Source organism: Dasypus novemcinctus, chromosome 10, assembly GCF_030445035.2.
Source record: "Dasypus novemcinctus isolate mDasNov1 chromosome 10, mDasNov1.1.hap2, whole genome shotgun sequence".
Classification (NCBI taxonomy): Eukaryota; Metazoa; Chordata; class Mammalia; order Cingulata; family Dasypodidae; genus Dasypus; species Dasypus novemcinctus.
In genome coordinates, this window is record NC_080682.1 from 25,864,841 (window position 1) to 25,880,673 (window position 15,833).

General features: G+C 32.4%; 1 protein-coding gene across 1 annotated transcript; it reads right to left on the reverse strand.

Moving 5' to 3' along the window:
* Nucleotides 1–1,651: 1,651 nt before the first annotated feature.
* Nucleotides 1,652–2,599, reverse strand: LOC101411002 (olfactory receptor 8H3-like). Its single transcript, XM_012518253.1, has one exon. The coding sequence runs from the start codon at nt 2,597–2,599 to the stop codon at nt 1,652–1,654; it is 948 nt and encodes a 315-aa protein (XP_012373707.1).
* Between the last annotated feature and the right edge of the window lie 13,234 nt (nt 2,600–15,833).

Consider the following 15,833-nt stretch of genomic DNA (forward strand, 5'->3'; position numbering starts at 1 on the left):
GTGCAAAAGCAAGTGCAGCCTGCCCAGGAGTGGCGCCACACATGCAGAGAGCTGACACAACAAGATGACACAACAAAAGGAAATACAGATTTCCGTGCCGCTGACAACAACAGAAGCGGACAGAGAAGGAGCAGCGAGTGGACACAGAGAGCAGACAGCCAGGGCTGGGGTGGGGGGGAGAGGAGAGAAATAAATAAATAAATCTTTTTAAAAAATTATCAAAGACAGCTGATTATGAACAAAACCAGGAGGAATTGTAGTAAATATAAATCCATGACAATATAGTGTTCAGAGCAAAAATAAATCTTAATCCAGTAATGTCTGTAGATATTTTATATATGATAAAATTTTCATGTGAATTCAGAAGTAGAGGGAAAAATGCATAGTGTAAGTATTTGAATAAATTAATAATGATGAACTTGTGAGACTTCATTAAAATTTTAATCCTCAGAGGATGAAATTTATTATATTTCAAAAATTATTTAAGAAAATGAAAAAATATAATTCTACTTGGAAAATCTAAAATAATTAAAAGAATATAAATCCCTTAAAGACAAAAAAATTATATATCTAATAACTATAGCTTAAGTTTCCATAAAGAAAATAAATATACAAAAATGTAAAAAACATGCTTTCTTAAGCATCCATTGAGTATTAGTGAAAATTAATACTATAATTCAGAGAGCATAGAAGCATTTTTAAAAGAAAATATTAGTAAATGTGAAAACGTACAGAGTTCATATTTGGAATAATAGAAATGTTTGGGTACATTTTATAGATGAGGTTTGTCTAGAAGATTATGAACAAACTTTCAAATATGATTAAAAAGTTTCACTTCATTAATAATTTAAAATGTGTTCCAAATATTCTTCAATGTTCATATACTTTTTTCTATAACTTAATTCTATCACAATATATTACTTTGCTCTAAGAACAAATACTGATGTGCTCTCTTTTCTATTTAGCTATTGGTTTATGAATAAGATTAGACCAAGTATTAATATTTATAAACCACTAGTGAGCATTTTCATAGCACAATCTATTTTGTATTCAAAATTTTGAAAGAATTTAAGCATTCTGATGATCATGTCCAAATGTATTAGGACTGCACTAAATTATTTCCATTCAACATATTATTTCCTCTTTAAAATAACACTAAGGATTTAAATAATTTGTCTGATTAGTTGAGGAAAATGGATTTGAACTTTCAATGACTTATTAAGATAAAGAATTTAAAGATCTAGAATCTAAATCTGGATTTTCTAGTCCAAATCAGACTCTGGAGATTATGCTATATTTCTTCTCTACAGAATAAATTGAATAATTTCTGAAAAAGCCCCTCTTAATAAAATTCTCTGAAACTCGAGTTTGCGTGGGGGTTTCTATGATACAATTTAAATAATAATATCACTATTTTTGCATATTACTTGCAAGCAAAGTCACACATTTAAAGCCCATAATAAAGTATATTTCATGGCTTCCAATTATTATGCAAATTTCTAAAATCTGGGAAATATCCCATAACATACAGGGTCTAATATAGTAGGGCTGAACATAAATGCAAATTAATTAAAGGATTCTACTGTATTCAGAGAGCATATAAATACAAAAAGAGGAAAGAAAAGAAGCATTTAAATGTACAGTGTCACTGTCACTTGAATTGTTTGGAGCCGTTTCTCTTCTGCATGACTCTAATGACAGCATTTTTCACTTCATTGTTCCTAAGACTATAAATGAATGGATTCAGCATGGGGACTACCATAGTGTAAAACACAGAGGCCACTTGATCCTTTCCCAAAGAGTATGATTCCTTTGGTTTTAAATAAGTGAAAATTATAGTGCCATAAAAGATGGTGACTCCGAGGAGGTGGGAGGCACAGGTAGAGAAGGCTTTGCGCTTTCCTGAAGTGGAATTAATTTTTAGGATGGTAGACAGAATGGACCCATAGGACACAGATATTGTGATAAGAGGCACGATTACATTGAAACTAGCAAGAATGAATATCATGATTTCAGTATCACTAGTGTCAGTGCAGGATAGGGCTAAAATAGGGGTTATGTCACAGAAAAAGTGATAGATTACGTTGGATTTGCAAAAGTGAAAACTGCTCATGAAAAGAACAACGACTAATGATTCACTAAAGCCAATCACATAGGAGCCAAAGACCAGTACTCTGCAGAGTCTCGTGGACATAACCACAGGATAGTGAAGGGGATTGCAGATGGCTGCATAGCGATCATAGGCCATTGACGAGAGCATGAAATATTCAGTGATAATCAAGAATAAAAACAAAGCCATTTGGGTAAAGCAGCCCGTGAACGAAATGTACTTGTTGGAAGTCAGTAAGTTCTCTAAGGTTTTCGGTGTAATGACCGTTGAGTAACCGAGGTCAAGGAATGACAGGTGACTGAGGAAAAAATACATGGGTGTGTGAAGCTGGAGATCAAGACGAATTATCATTATCATCCCTGCATTCCCCAGCAAAGTAATCAGATATATCAGGAAAAATAACATAAAGAGGACTTGTCCGATCACTTCAGAGTCTGTCAATCCAATAAAGATGAGGTTAGATATATTTGTGTTATTCCCACTTCCCATAACTGCATTCAACTGTTGTAAACTGTTGAGAAATCAAAGGTTATATTTAACATTAATGAGCTCAAAATGTTTTTTGTTTAGAGGCATAGTCTGACATTTATATAAACATCAGCTTAGTGATTCTAGAGATTCATAAATAAAGGTGGTTGTAAAGCATGACTGAAAAAAATCTAAGCTTGTCTGCCAACTATAAATAAGTAAAAACCAGTATTTGGATATTACATAAGAGAAACTCATATATATTTATATTGTATAATTAGAATGAAAAAATTAAATAATCATTAATAAATCCTTTGATTAGCACATTTATCCAGATGAAAATATTATACCATAGGTATTACTTTTGTACAATTTTTACACAAGGACAAGGCCACAGAAAGCTGATTAATTCATCTAGGGTGACAATTATTAAGTGCTATTGGCTCTGTGATTCCAGCAAGATTGTTTGAGTCCAGATTCCAAGCTCTAACCTATATTTCAATTTATATTTAATTTTAGGAAATAAAAAATTCTAGTTGTAATCAACATTGATAGTTTTAAGACCTAAGTTATTATCATTTTCTATCCAATATGGTTTATTACAAATGAAAGAAAAGAAATTAAAACTTTATGGATATTTACATTACAGAGCATATATTACTATTAATTTTCACATTTTTTTCAATAGATTAATCAAATTTCTTCCAAAAATTATATTTTTAGTATATGGGAATATCTTGTTTAAGCTGATAGCAACAGTGCTATATTTCAATTTTTACAAATCCTAGCATTTCTTGGTTATGGGCTACATGATATGTACATGTATATGCATACCGTTCTAATAATATCCTCATTTTTTCAGATAAACTAAAATGCTTTCTTTGAGTTTAATACTTACCACGAGTCTAAGTTGCTTTAAAAACTTCTTCCAGCATAGATTCTCCAGAAATTTGTCAACGTTAAGTTTTTCTCACGAACAAAATATGCAAAGCAGAGGTAAAATAAAGCAAATTAAAAATTTTTTTACTGCCCCATCAAATAGAAAGTTTACCTGGAAATTATGTCATACAAGTATATCAAGGAGCCACTGTGAAACAAGCACAGCAGAATATTCCGTGTTTCACCCTGATAAGGCCAGGGTACCTCTTATATTGAGAATGGCTGATAATGAAATATTTGATCATATCTGGGACCAATTTCAAAAAAAGTTGGCTTGGCATGATGCCAAAGTTCAAGGACTAATTCATCTGTATCAGGTTTATAACAGAAACTGTCCTTTCCTTAAAAGTCACATAATGTTGAGCTGCATTTTGGATATTATTGTTAATTGATGACTAGGTAAAAGAGTAGGTATTTCCTGAGAAGTACTTTATTAATCTGGGCTGAAAATGCCAGATTTTTAACCAACAGTGATTTAGAAACACATTTTTCATAATGAGATAATTTTATATTTAAAAGTGTGACACTATCATAGGATTGAACATTGTTCACTACAAAAAATTATTATAAAACAATATTTTAAAAAATAAAAATCATTCATTAATGTTATTCTTTAGATGTATTTTCTTTCAAGTATTACCTTTGTGCATGTAAATCTTATATTTACACATATGTTCTTACATACTTTATCACACTGAATTTTCAGTAATATACTCATTTTATTATTGAATATTTATAATACACCTTGGCCTATGTTAAAATAGACTCTTGTAAAATATACAATTTAAAGTATTTTTCCTTGAGTGGTGCATCGTAAATCATTTCTTTAGGAGTGTGCATCAGCTGATAAACAGGTGTTTTGAAGCATCACAACTAAAAACATGGTGGAGTTTCTCTAGTCAGGTGTGGGAATATCAGTTAATTCCTCACACAGCATATGTATTGTATTCTGCCACAACAAGATTTGGGCATCTTGTATTTTTTATTTTTGTGTACTGGATTAGAAATATGAGAGAATAAAGTCAAGAATTATTGCTGAGATGAGTATAGGTTTTCTAATTATAGTAATGGCTAAAATATTACTTCCTCTAATACAGCTAGATGAAATCCATTCTCATGAACCTATCATTAATTAATGATAATGAAATCAATTTGCATGTAGATCTGGAAGCAACTGGTACAAGAAAACTTTATAGTACAGAATTTCAAAAGAGCATATAATGGTATGGATTAAAGATTTATAAACTAATATATATTAGATGAACTTTTGAATGTACAATTCTTTAATTCTTCAAAAATTTTACTGAGAAAGAAAAGGTGATTTGGAGATTAAAAGGCCAGCATTAGCTTTAGCCCTGATAATTACTCAATTCCATTATTTTTAAATTTTATTTATCTTTTTTAACTCACTCCATTTATTGCATGTTTTGAAACTCTGTTAAGGAATTTTATAATTTTACCAGAATTGATACTATGATATTTTATATTCACCTTCATATGCATGAAAAGCAGAGATTTACTTTATCTATTAGTACTAATTTGCACAGTATTTTATATGTTTAATTTAGAGTTGTACATGATTACATCATTTTGCTATTCAACTATTTCTTATAAACAACACATAATTGAGTCTTCCTTTTAACAGAGTCATTTACAGAGCCTTTAATTGGAGTGTTTAGTCTATTGTTTAAAATGCAAATTTCTATGCAATTTTCATTTCTTGTCATATATTTTTGAAATTCTGATTTTTCACTAATGGCTTGTGTTTGATTAGTATAATATTTAATATTAAATCTTATTCCCTCTGATGGATTTTTTAAACCATACTTATATTGCATTATATTGCTAGTATTTTATCTATAGGAGAAAATAGACATTCATAAATTATTGTGCAACTCTTCATGTTATTATGATTTCTTCTAGGCAACCAAGGTGACAACATAAGCCACTCACAGAATATTTAAAAACTACTTAAAAAGGCTGAACTATCTTCCTCAAATCTCTAGGAAAAAGAGAAATGTTTGTAATAACGGAGTAAGTTCTAACTCAAGAAAATGGACCTGAGCTCTTATTGTCAGGTGCTGACTCTTCCTTAGAGAGGGAAGAGTAACTCCTATGAGCTTACTGGATTGCAAGTATGTTGGTTCTGATCTATAGAGTGGTAGCCAGAAACCTAAACCAGGAGTCCAATCTCCCTCTTGGTCTTCCCAGACCTTGACCTGAAGGCAGAACCTAGTTGCAGTCAATGAAAGTAGTCTGTCTGGGGCATAGGAATCCTGGCTTTGAGTCTTACAGCAAAGAATCCAGAAGGGGGAAAATTCTATTTCATAGGAATAAGGGAATTCCAATTCCAATAAACAGGAGAATTTCTAAGACCCAGAAACAAACCCAGGAGAATACTCAGGCTTAGAAAAAGAAAAGGGCCCCACACTTTTGCCTCAGGCTGTTCTTGGTAGAAGGGCTAAATTCTGAAGGAGAGAACCAGGCAACATAGAGCCACCATTCAAAGACAGTGAAAAATTTTGCTTTAGTTTTTGTTAGCTCATGGGACTTAGTATAGTTGGTGTAGAACTTGCAAAAACTGGCTAAGCCATCTTCCTCAATACTAAAAAACAAATGAATGAACAAATAAAAAATAGTTAAAGAAAGTTAAAAGATTGCAGTAACTGTGTGAGTGACAAATCAAGAAAATTCAATTTAAAACTGGTAGCACATGTTGTTGTCTCCCCCAACCCCTTCTGGACACAGAGAGTAGTCAACACTTGCTGTCATTGTGAGTCCTTGGCTGTGTTTTGGAGGAAGCAGAGAGAGCTCTATGTGCACAGTGTAGTGTATGTATATCTCTTCCAGTCTATCTAGTGGCATTCTGAAACCCTGACCCAGGAAAAGTATTTCTGTCTTACTCTGCCCATAACTTCTTTTACAGGCAGAAACAGCTTATAGACTGTTAAAGTAGAAACTTTCTACTCAAAGGATGCTGAGGGAGAGGATTACTGGCGCTAAAACATGTAATAAACAACCCTGAAGGGAAGGGAAGTATATGTCATAGTAAGAGAGGTGACATTTCAATTACTGAAAACATGGGATTTTCTAATTCAGGTATATAAGCTGAGAACAAGACACAAGCTCAGTAAAGAAGGAGAGGATAAAATGTTGGCCAAGGATTAAATTGATTTAAATTGAAATTCATGGATTTATTTTGATAATTTTTATAAATTGCTCACATGCTGGGAAGTTTCAAAGGATGGTATACAAATTTGAAATAATGAAATACATCATTTAGAGTATATACATTTGTGGAAAGTGTTTTACTACAGGATAAACTACAAACTAGATGTATTTTGTTCATTATAACAGTTTCTTTTATTCACTTATTAAGGAAATACTTTATTGAGTATATCTAAAGTACCAGAAACTCGTATACAGTCATATAAAGAATAAAAGATCCTTGTCCCCTTCAGCCTTATATTCTATGTGTGAGATGAAGAGAAATATACAGAAGTAAGTGATATGTCATGATTTAATGTAAAAAGTAATATTATAACAAATGAAAATGTCATACAGCCTAGGGACTGTGAGCTTTGGGGAAAAGAACATGACAAAGCAACTGGAAAAGGTGTAGTCAGGGCAGACCTCAATAAAAAGTGTGGGGAGTGGTGGATGTAACTATTAACTGAGGATGAGACAAAAGTATTATGTAGATGTAGTAAAAAACAGAACCTGAAGGAAATAAAATGCAAAATTTGATGAATATGTTGAACCAAATCTATTACTGCTTATATGGAATTAGAACTCACAAGAAAAATTCCAACCCTGATACATTTCTTGTCGTCAGTTCAATGATAAACTAAGGTCGCAATGGAGAAAGGTAAATTTAATAGAATTTGGAATTCTATTAAATTCTATTTCATCGCTCAGCTCTGTTACGAAAATTCTGTGTGATGCTAGGCCCATTGTTCAAAGTTTACTCTTCTTTAAAACAGCAGTACATTTCAATGTCCAAGGAGGAAAAAGAATGGAGGCTAGGCAGACAAAAGTATATACTAACATATTTCAATTTTCTTTATAAATGAATGAGATTCACGGAATTGTACTTTTATCATCAAATGCCTTGATTTATTTTTTAATTAACAAATAATTGGTTCTCAAAATTAATACTTAAACCAAATCATTAAAAGTGCTTGAGAACATAGCCTTGAACCAGGTAATACGTTCTTTAGCTATGTGCAATATATTTGTTTTTTTGGTGATTAATATGCACACAAACATAATATCTGACTTGAAGCCAGTGATACATATTATGATTGAAAAAGGTGTAAAGCTGGTTTTAGTGATCTTGTTCCCCGTTTTAATATCCTAAATTCATATAATTTTTACTAGAAATATTATCTAAATTTCACATATTTGGGGGGTAATGTCAAAAAAATTATTATACTAGGTTTTATCAAATCACTTAAACACTTTTTGAGAGGAGTCAGAATTTGTAAAGAGAGACTATATTTCTTAAAGGTTTTAATAGCAATGGATCACTTTTTAGAAATTAATTTAAAATTGTTTATATAAATAATATTTTAATAGAAAGCAGAAAACTCCAGAAAGCTTGGAATCAACATGAAAATCAAGTTTGCAAAGAAGGAGAAAACTCAAAGTTATTTTTTAATGAGCACTTGTTGCAGGAATGGAATTGTGTTTTCTCTAGTAGTTTAGAACTGCATGTACCCTAGAAAAGCAGTTTAATTTAATCCATTCCTGTGGATATAGACCCATTTTAGGTAGGATTTTTGATGAGATTACTTCAGTGAAAGTGTTTCCTACCTCATTCAAGATGGATTCTAATACTTTTTCCAGGGTCTTTTATAAGAAAATAATATTCAGACAGAAAGAAAGAAAACCACTGAAGCAAGACTGTGAACATCAACAAAATCTGAAAGAGAAGGGAGAGAACAGCAGAGCTCCCAAGTGTCCTTCATGTGCCAGAAGAGCCATGGATCACTGGCAGCTGGTCTTAGGAAAAAAGAATCATCTTGATAGTCTTTTTTGGACATTTGCTGGTCCTCAAAACCTTGTGCAAACAACTTCCCATTATTTAAGCCAAATCATTACACGGTGTTTGCTTAAACAATCTAGGAAACTAAGACATGCACAATGCTTTCTTTCCTCTTTATAGCAACTCTCACAGCTAATCCATGCCAGAGCTAAATGTAACTTCACAGTTCCTTTTGTGTTTCGGTACCTTTTCGTCATATGTTGTTTCCTAATGTACCTTAACTTTATTCTGCAACTATCCATTTCCTCCAAAATGAAATAAAACAAAACATGATTCTTGAAGTATCCTTTTTTTCTCTCTCCCCTTCCCCACACCCCCCAGTCGTCTGCTCTTCTGTGTCCATTCGCTTTGTGTTCATCTGTGACCACTTCTATCCTTATCAGCAGCACTGAGGTATTCTTAATCCATTAAAACAAGATAAAGAGGCTATGAACTAAAGTGAATACCATTTAGAGACTATGATGCATGTAGTAATCTGAAATCAGTTTTATATTACATAACTAGCAAATAAGTTTAAAAGAATCATTGACTGTTATCCTCATTATATCAAAATATAAACCAATGGATAGTTGAGGGATTCTTGCCCTCTAGCAATAGATTTTCATGACCATTTATGTTTGGGCCCTACTTCTCTTGCTTTTATTTTGAACAGAACTGCCTCCACCATAGCTGTATGAAAGCATCCACCAGATTTGGAATACACTTATTTGCCCTACATATACAAATTTCACATAATATTTTTGTTGTTTTCCAATAGGAGTGGGGTTCCAATAATTATGTAATAGTCTATATGAATCAGGTTTTGATGGATACTAGGCAATAGGCAATACACAAAACCACCTAGGCAATAGGCAAGAACTACAGTGTTCAGTGCCCAAGATTTCATTGCATATTTGAACTTGATATTTTACTTTCTATCTCCTAAAATATTCTAAAAATTATCTGAAATTTCCCCTTACTGTTTAACAGCAAATGAAGTTTTAAATACACTGTGAATATGGTTCATTCAGACCGCCTGTATCCACCACTCAGATGTTTAATTTTTAAAATTATTATTAGAGATGCTGCGAGTTTCCAGAAAAATCATTTGCAAAACATTGTATTTTCATATACCATCCTACCATGAATACCTTGAGCTGGTGTGGAATATTTGCCGTAGGCAATGATAGCACTTTTTGAAAATTATACTATTTTTTAAATAATAGTTACCTTTGTTACAATTGATGAAATATTATCTAAAGAGTACTATTATCCATTGTCCATAGTTTTCATTAGGTGCATTTTTCCCATATATCATTCTATAATTAACACCATGTATTAGTGTCATACATTTTTTATGATTCATGTCAGAACATTCTTACACTGACACTGTGAACATTAACCCATTATCTACAATAGGGTTCATTGACTTATACAGTCCTATGTTTTACATTTCAAATTTTATTCTAGTAACAATTTTGACCTAAGTTTAACTTTAACCAAATTCACCCATATAATTCAGTACTGGTAAAAACACTCAAACTATTACTTCTGCCACAACCATCAATTTGTAAACCTTTAAAATCAAACCAAATATAAATTTTATAGACATTAAGCATAAACTAGCCATTCTCTATACCTGAAAAATCCACTTGTAAACTAATTCTAAATTCTAACTCTATGGGTTCACTTATTGCATTTAATTCACTTCTGTGAGATCATAGAATATTTGTCTTTCTGTGTCTTATATCAATAAACATATTGTCCTCAAGGTTCATGCATGTTGTTGCCTGTATAAGGATTTCATTCCTTTAGATGGCTGAATAATGTTGCATTGAATGTATATACCAAATTTTGTTATCGATTTAATGATTGATGGACATTTTTGTTCCTCCCTACTTTCAGCAATTGAGAGTAATGCCACTATGAAGATTAGTGTGCAAATGTCTAAGTACTTAAGTTCAATGTTTCTGGGTGTATACCAAGTAGCGGGGTTGCTGGGTCACATGGTAATTCTATAATTAGCCTCCGGAGGAACTGACAAACTGTCTTCCACAGTGGCTGTAACCAGTAATGATTGAGTGTACCTATTTTGCCACATCTTCTCCAACATATGCTCTTTTCCATTTTTTTCCTAATTGTAGCAATTATAGTTGATGTGAAATGATATTGCATTATGGTTTTAATATGCATTTCCCTAATAGCTAGTGATGTTGAGAACGTTTTCATGTGCATTTTAACCTTCGTATATTCTTTTTGAAGATGTGTTTTCCAAGTTATCTCATAGAGATAATCAGAATGCCTAGACCCATCTAAAAAATTGTAAGCCCATACTAAGAAACAGGAAGATAAGGATTAATCAAGGAAATAAATTAAAACTTCAGAGCAGACATAGAATTTGGAACAACTTTTCAAAGAAGTTCTAAGAAATCTAAACCAATTTAAGATGATGTAGGAAAATATAGCTAGTGAGATAATGGATAAGATGACAATGTGTGAGCATAAAAAATGACTTTTAAGTATAAGAGAAAACATAACAGAAATCATGCAGATGAAAGACAAAATAGTAGAGATTACAATACACCAGAAGCATACAACAGCAGATAAAAAAAAAAAAGAAAAAGAAAGTATAAGCGAACTGTAATATATGAGCGTTAGAGAAAAGAATAGAAAAAATTGGATAAGTGTAACAGAGATTTGAGAGAGCAAATGAAACATACATACTTGTCATGAGTGTCCAGGAGAAAAATAGATGGGAAGGGGCAGAATGGATATTTGAGAAAATTGCAGTGAAATTCTTATGAAAGATATAAATACACATGTCCTAGAATTGCAGCATATTCCTTGCAGAATAATCAAAATAGACCTGCTCCAGACATATATTAATCAGAATAACAAATACCAAAGATAAACATAGAATTCTAATTTGTCACACAAAAGGTATCCTCCAAAAAACTAAGTGTTTTTCTTTCATCAGAAACCATGGCGTGTGAAGGCAATTGGATGATATATTGAAGGCATGAAAGAGAAAAACTGTCAGCCCAAAATTCTTTTTTTGACACAAGTGTCTTTGAAAATGAGGCAAGTTTAAAGTATTCACAGAATGGCAGAAATTTACATAGTTTGTCTGGAAGTGACCTGCCGTACAAAAATTCTTAAAGGGGAAAAGTCAAGAGCATAGTTTGGAATTGTGTGAAGAAATGATGTTTATCAGTAAAGGTAACTAAAAAGGTAGATGCAACACCCAATAGTAATGTATCTTCAATAGACAACTCTAACATTTAATCCCTATGATAGTATACAATTGAAGAAGAAAAAGTCGTATTTACGACAATGGACGTGCAAATTATAAACTGATAAACTGGCAAGAGTGACATAAACAAGGGAAACAGAAGGAAGCAGAAAAAATGCATGCTATTGAAGCAAGTTGGTATCTTTTCCAAGCAGTAGGTTACACATATAGATACATATAGGTTGTACAATATAAACTCCATTATAAACATGAAGAAAGTATTTAAGATATATCCAGAAAGAGAAATGAGAAAGGGATCAGTCTGATATACCCAAAAAAATCAACTATATTGAAAATTGTATTTGCAATAAAGGAAAACGTAGACTCTATTCACGCTGTTTTAACTCACAGTAAAAGCCACAAGGGGACTATGATCCAATTATATTCTGGTTGAAAACATCAGTATGATGATTTCTTCAACAACAAAAAATAAATGATTCTGGAATAATCCACTATTTGTTAACATTTATTTGTTGAATGAATCAAATTTTTTGGCCTCTCATATAGAATGAAGCTTACAAAATATAAACATATATACTTTACTGTTAGATATCTTAAGATACAAGACGTAAATTTTATGACAATTTGTGTTAGCACTTAAGAACTCTGAGGCCCAGTTTCCTCATCTTAAAATGTGACCAAAAAAAAAAAAAAGACTTTGCTTTGCGCACTGATGTTCCTTAACATATTTGGTTAAAATCAAGTGACCATGTATGTATGAATATATTTCTTACCTCTGTATTTGTTCCCGTTTATTCATATATTTATCTTTTCACCAATACCATATTTTGCTAAATGTTTATCTTTGTAAGTCCTTAAATGACAAACTGTGAATCCTCTAACTTTATTCTTCTTTTTCTCAATTCTTTTGAGGAGCTTAATTATTAATTTTTTTCACCTAAATTGTAAATCATCTTCTCAATTTCTGCAAAAACAATTTGCTTAAATTTTAATTGGAGTTACAATGATCCTATGTATTAACTTTGATTTGATTTAATTAATATATAAATTTCTTCCATTGGTCTATCAGTATCATAATTATTTCTTTCTTTCTTCATTTAAATTCAGATCCACTGCCAATATTACTTATATACTAAGTTGGTGGTGCAGTATCCACATAATTTCCGAATTTTAAAGAGTAACTTATTAACTTAAATAAGTACAAGTCTGCTATAGATTAATATATAGGATCACAGGATGAGAAAAGATCACTCAAAATCCAAAACATTTAACCTTCAACTCTACCATATATAAAATGTTCTAATGTTCTAACACATAGAGTAAAACTGATATCTGTCTACTGCTCCAACTCTCATGTTGATTCTTATTATTCATAAGTTTGGGATATTTATATTTTTTATCTCCTATTTGAAATTCTAAATGAGCTTAAATTAGCTTTCAAATTAGAAGTGTTTCACTGGACAATTTAAGTAAGGGCAAATTAATCTTACCAAATAAATATAAACTATTTTGTTATATACAAGTTTAAGGAAATACTGAGGAAATTAAAGAGGTTATATTAACAGAATGAGGAAACTATATTTTAGGATATTCAGTTTAGGACTATTTTCTGTATGATTGGATTACTTGTCCAAACCTGTAGCATTTGATTTTCTGCTGAGAATTCTTTATTAATCCAGAGGTCAAATTAAAGCCATATAGTCTTTATTACTATATTTTTTTATATTTTGTTAGCATTAACTTGAATGATATGAGAAAAAAATAAATTTGTTGCTCTTCTATCCCAGAAGAGATTATAATTTCTACTTGTTCATGCCATGTGAATTTCAAGAATAGTTTGATAAATGGGTAGATGTACCCCCCAAAATAATATTCTTAGCATAATTTGAGAGAAAAGTTTGGCTCCACAGGTAAAAGGAAAAATTTTTCATCACTTACACACTATTTTAGAAACTATTAAGCTTATATCTCAAACAGGAATATATATTTTAATGTTTAAGTAGAGATTGGATAATCTTAAATTGTATTAAAATTTGAAATTATACCTTCCAAATAACATAGCAGTGTAAATAATGAGTACTCTCTAAATATTTATATCAATAGAGCTATAGCATTAGAAATTTTCTTTAATTTTCTTAATTGTGGATAATGGTCTGAATAGGAGCTGTAAAAATAAAGTACTCTTTAAAATTGTATAATTACCTTTCCATTGTCCATCGATATATGCCTATTTGAATCATATGTAATTTTTTTCAGATGGAGGTATATAAATGCATTTTAAAATTACTTTACTCTTTAACTAATTCATCTAAAATCACTTTAGTTTTTAATTTGTTTGTTAATTTAAGTTATTTAAGTTTTATGACTTTAAAAAAGAATTCAAATATTTGAAGATATTATTTTGCATTGTTTTAAAGTATGAAATTCCAGAATTTTGCTCTCATAAAAAAGGGGATGCAGACACTAAGAAGGAATGGAAGAGATTGCCTTGCCACTGTACATGCAAGGCAACACCTATTACTGTGATGAAAGGCAAACATCAAAAACAAAGTTTTATGACATTTTTCATTTCTTAATACCTCAAATTATTTTTTACTTTATTTTAGTTTTTCTATATATTATATATTCTATTTCTAATCTTTAAATTTGTCAATACTATTTATTTTTCTTACTAATTGACTTTGGCAATATTTTAGGCTTCATTTTTGAAAAAGTTTTGGATCATAGAGGGATTCAACTATGGCAGGGGAGGAGCACTGGTAGGGGTGTCATTGACTGGGGATGCATGGGTGGGAGTGAGTCATCCAGAGCATGCATATAGGGCATATAGATATTGGATGTTCATTGGGTATTGTCATAGTCAATAGAGATACCCACAACAGCTGAGGTAGTGCTGAGTTCTCATCTGGGGGAGCTCTGTCACATTCGCCAATGGAACAGCAACCATCACCCAAGGGCAAAGTCTAGTGAAGAATGAGTGTTCAATGATGGGCCTTTTATACTGACAATGATGTTCATGAGCCAGTGCACTTGAAATTTCAACCAGGTCTAGAGGTGAAGGGTGCCTAAGAGTTACTTCCTGAGAGCCTCCATGTTGCATAAATGTGGCTACTCTCTAATCCAAACTCAGCATGTAAATGCATTACCATCCCCCTAGTGTGGGACATGACTCCTAGGGATTAGCCTCCCTGGTGCTGAGGGATTATTACTATCAGCAGCTGGTGCTGCAACTAGAAAAAGACCTTGAATAGAAGAGGGAAATGGTAAACACAAATGAGTTTATATGGCTAAGAGACTTCAAAGTAAGTCAGGAGGTCACCAGAGGGGTCATGCTTGTGCATGTCTCAGCAGGATCCTAGAGATAGTCAAAGTAAATACAACCCCAGATACTTGTAATCCTGAGGGCTATTGGAGACACACAGGTCCTACTGTCATGACAGATGGCTCTGGAGCTCATTGCCTTGCCAGTGGACCCTACTTTAGAATTTGTTCTCCTGACTGTGATGGAGTTGGACTCAAATGTGACCTCTTTATACGTGCCTCTTTGTCAATTTTACTGAACATATGATTGGCGCTGAGGTTTGGGTATGCTCAGGAGACTTGAATCTCTGGACTGTCCATGTGCCAGTCAGGGCCTGAACCTCAGCAGAGTTGCAACAACAGTTCTGGACTTACCCACATCAGCTGATGGGGAGGTGAGAATGGTCAACCACCACACCAGGAACCAAGAGTGTCTACAACTGCAGGCAGGAGAATTGTATCCATCAGCCATGTGGGATCTGAACCCATTCTCAGTTTAGAGGTGGAGTAGACATCGCCATCCCAGGGTCCACAGGATGGAGGAATATATTATGGATTGGAGTGGACTTGCTGGTATTCTACTATAGAACTGTTGTGATTCTAGCAATGGAAGAAATTGTATCAATGATATAGAGAAGGTGGCCATGGGAATTACTGACAGCAGGGAGAGGGAGGAAGAAGTGTTTATGGGGCATTTTCAGGACTTGGAGTTGTCCTGAATGATATTTCAGGGAGAG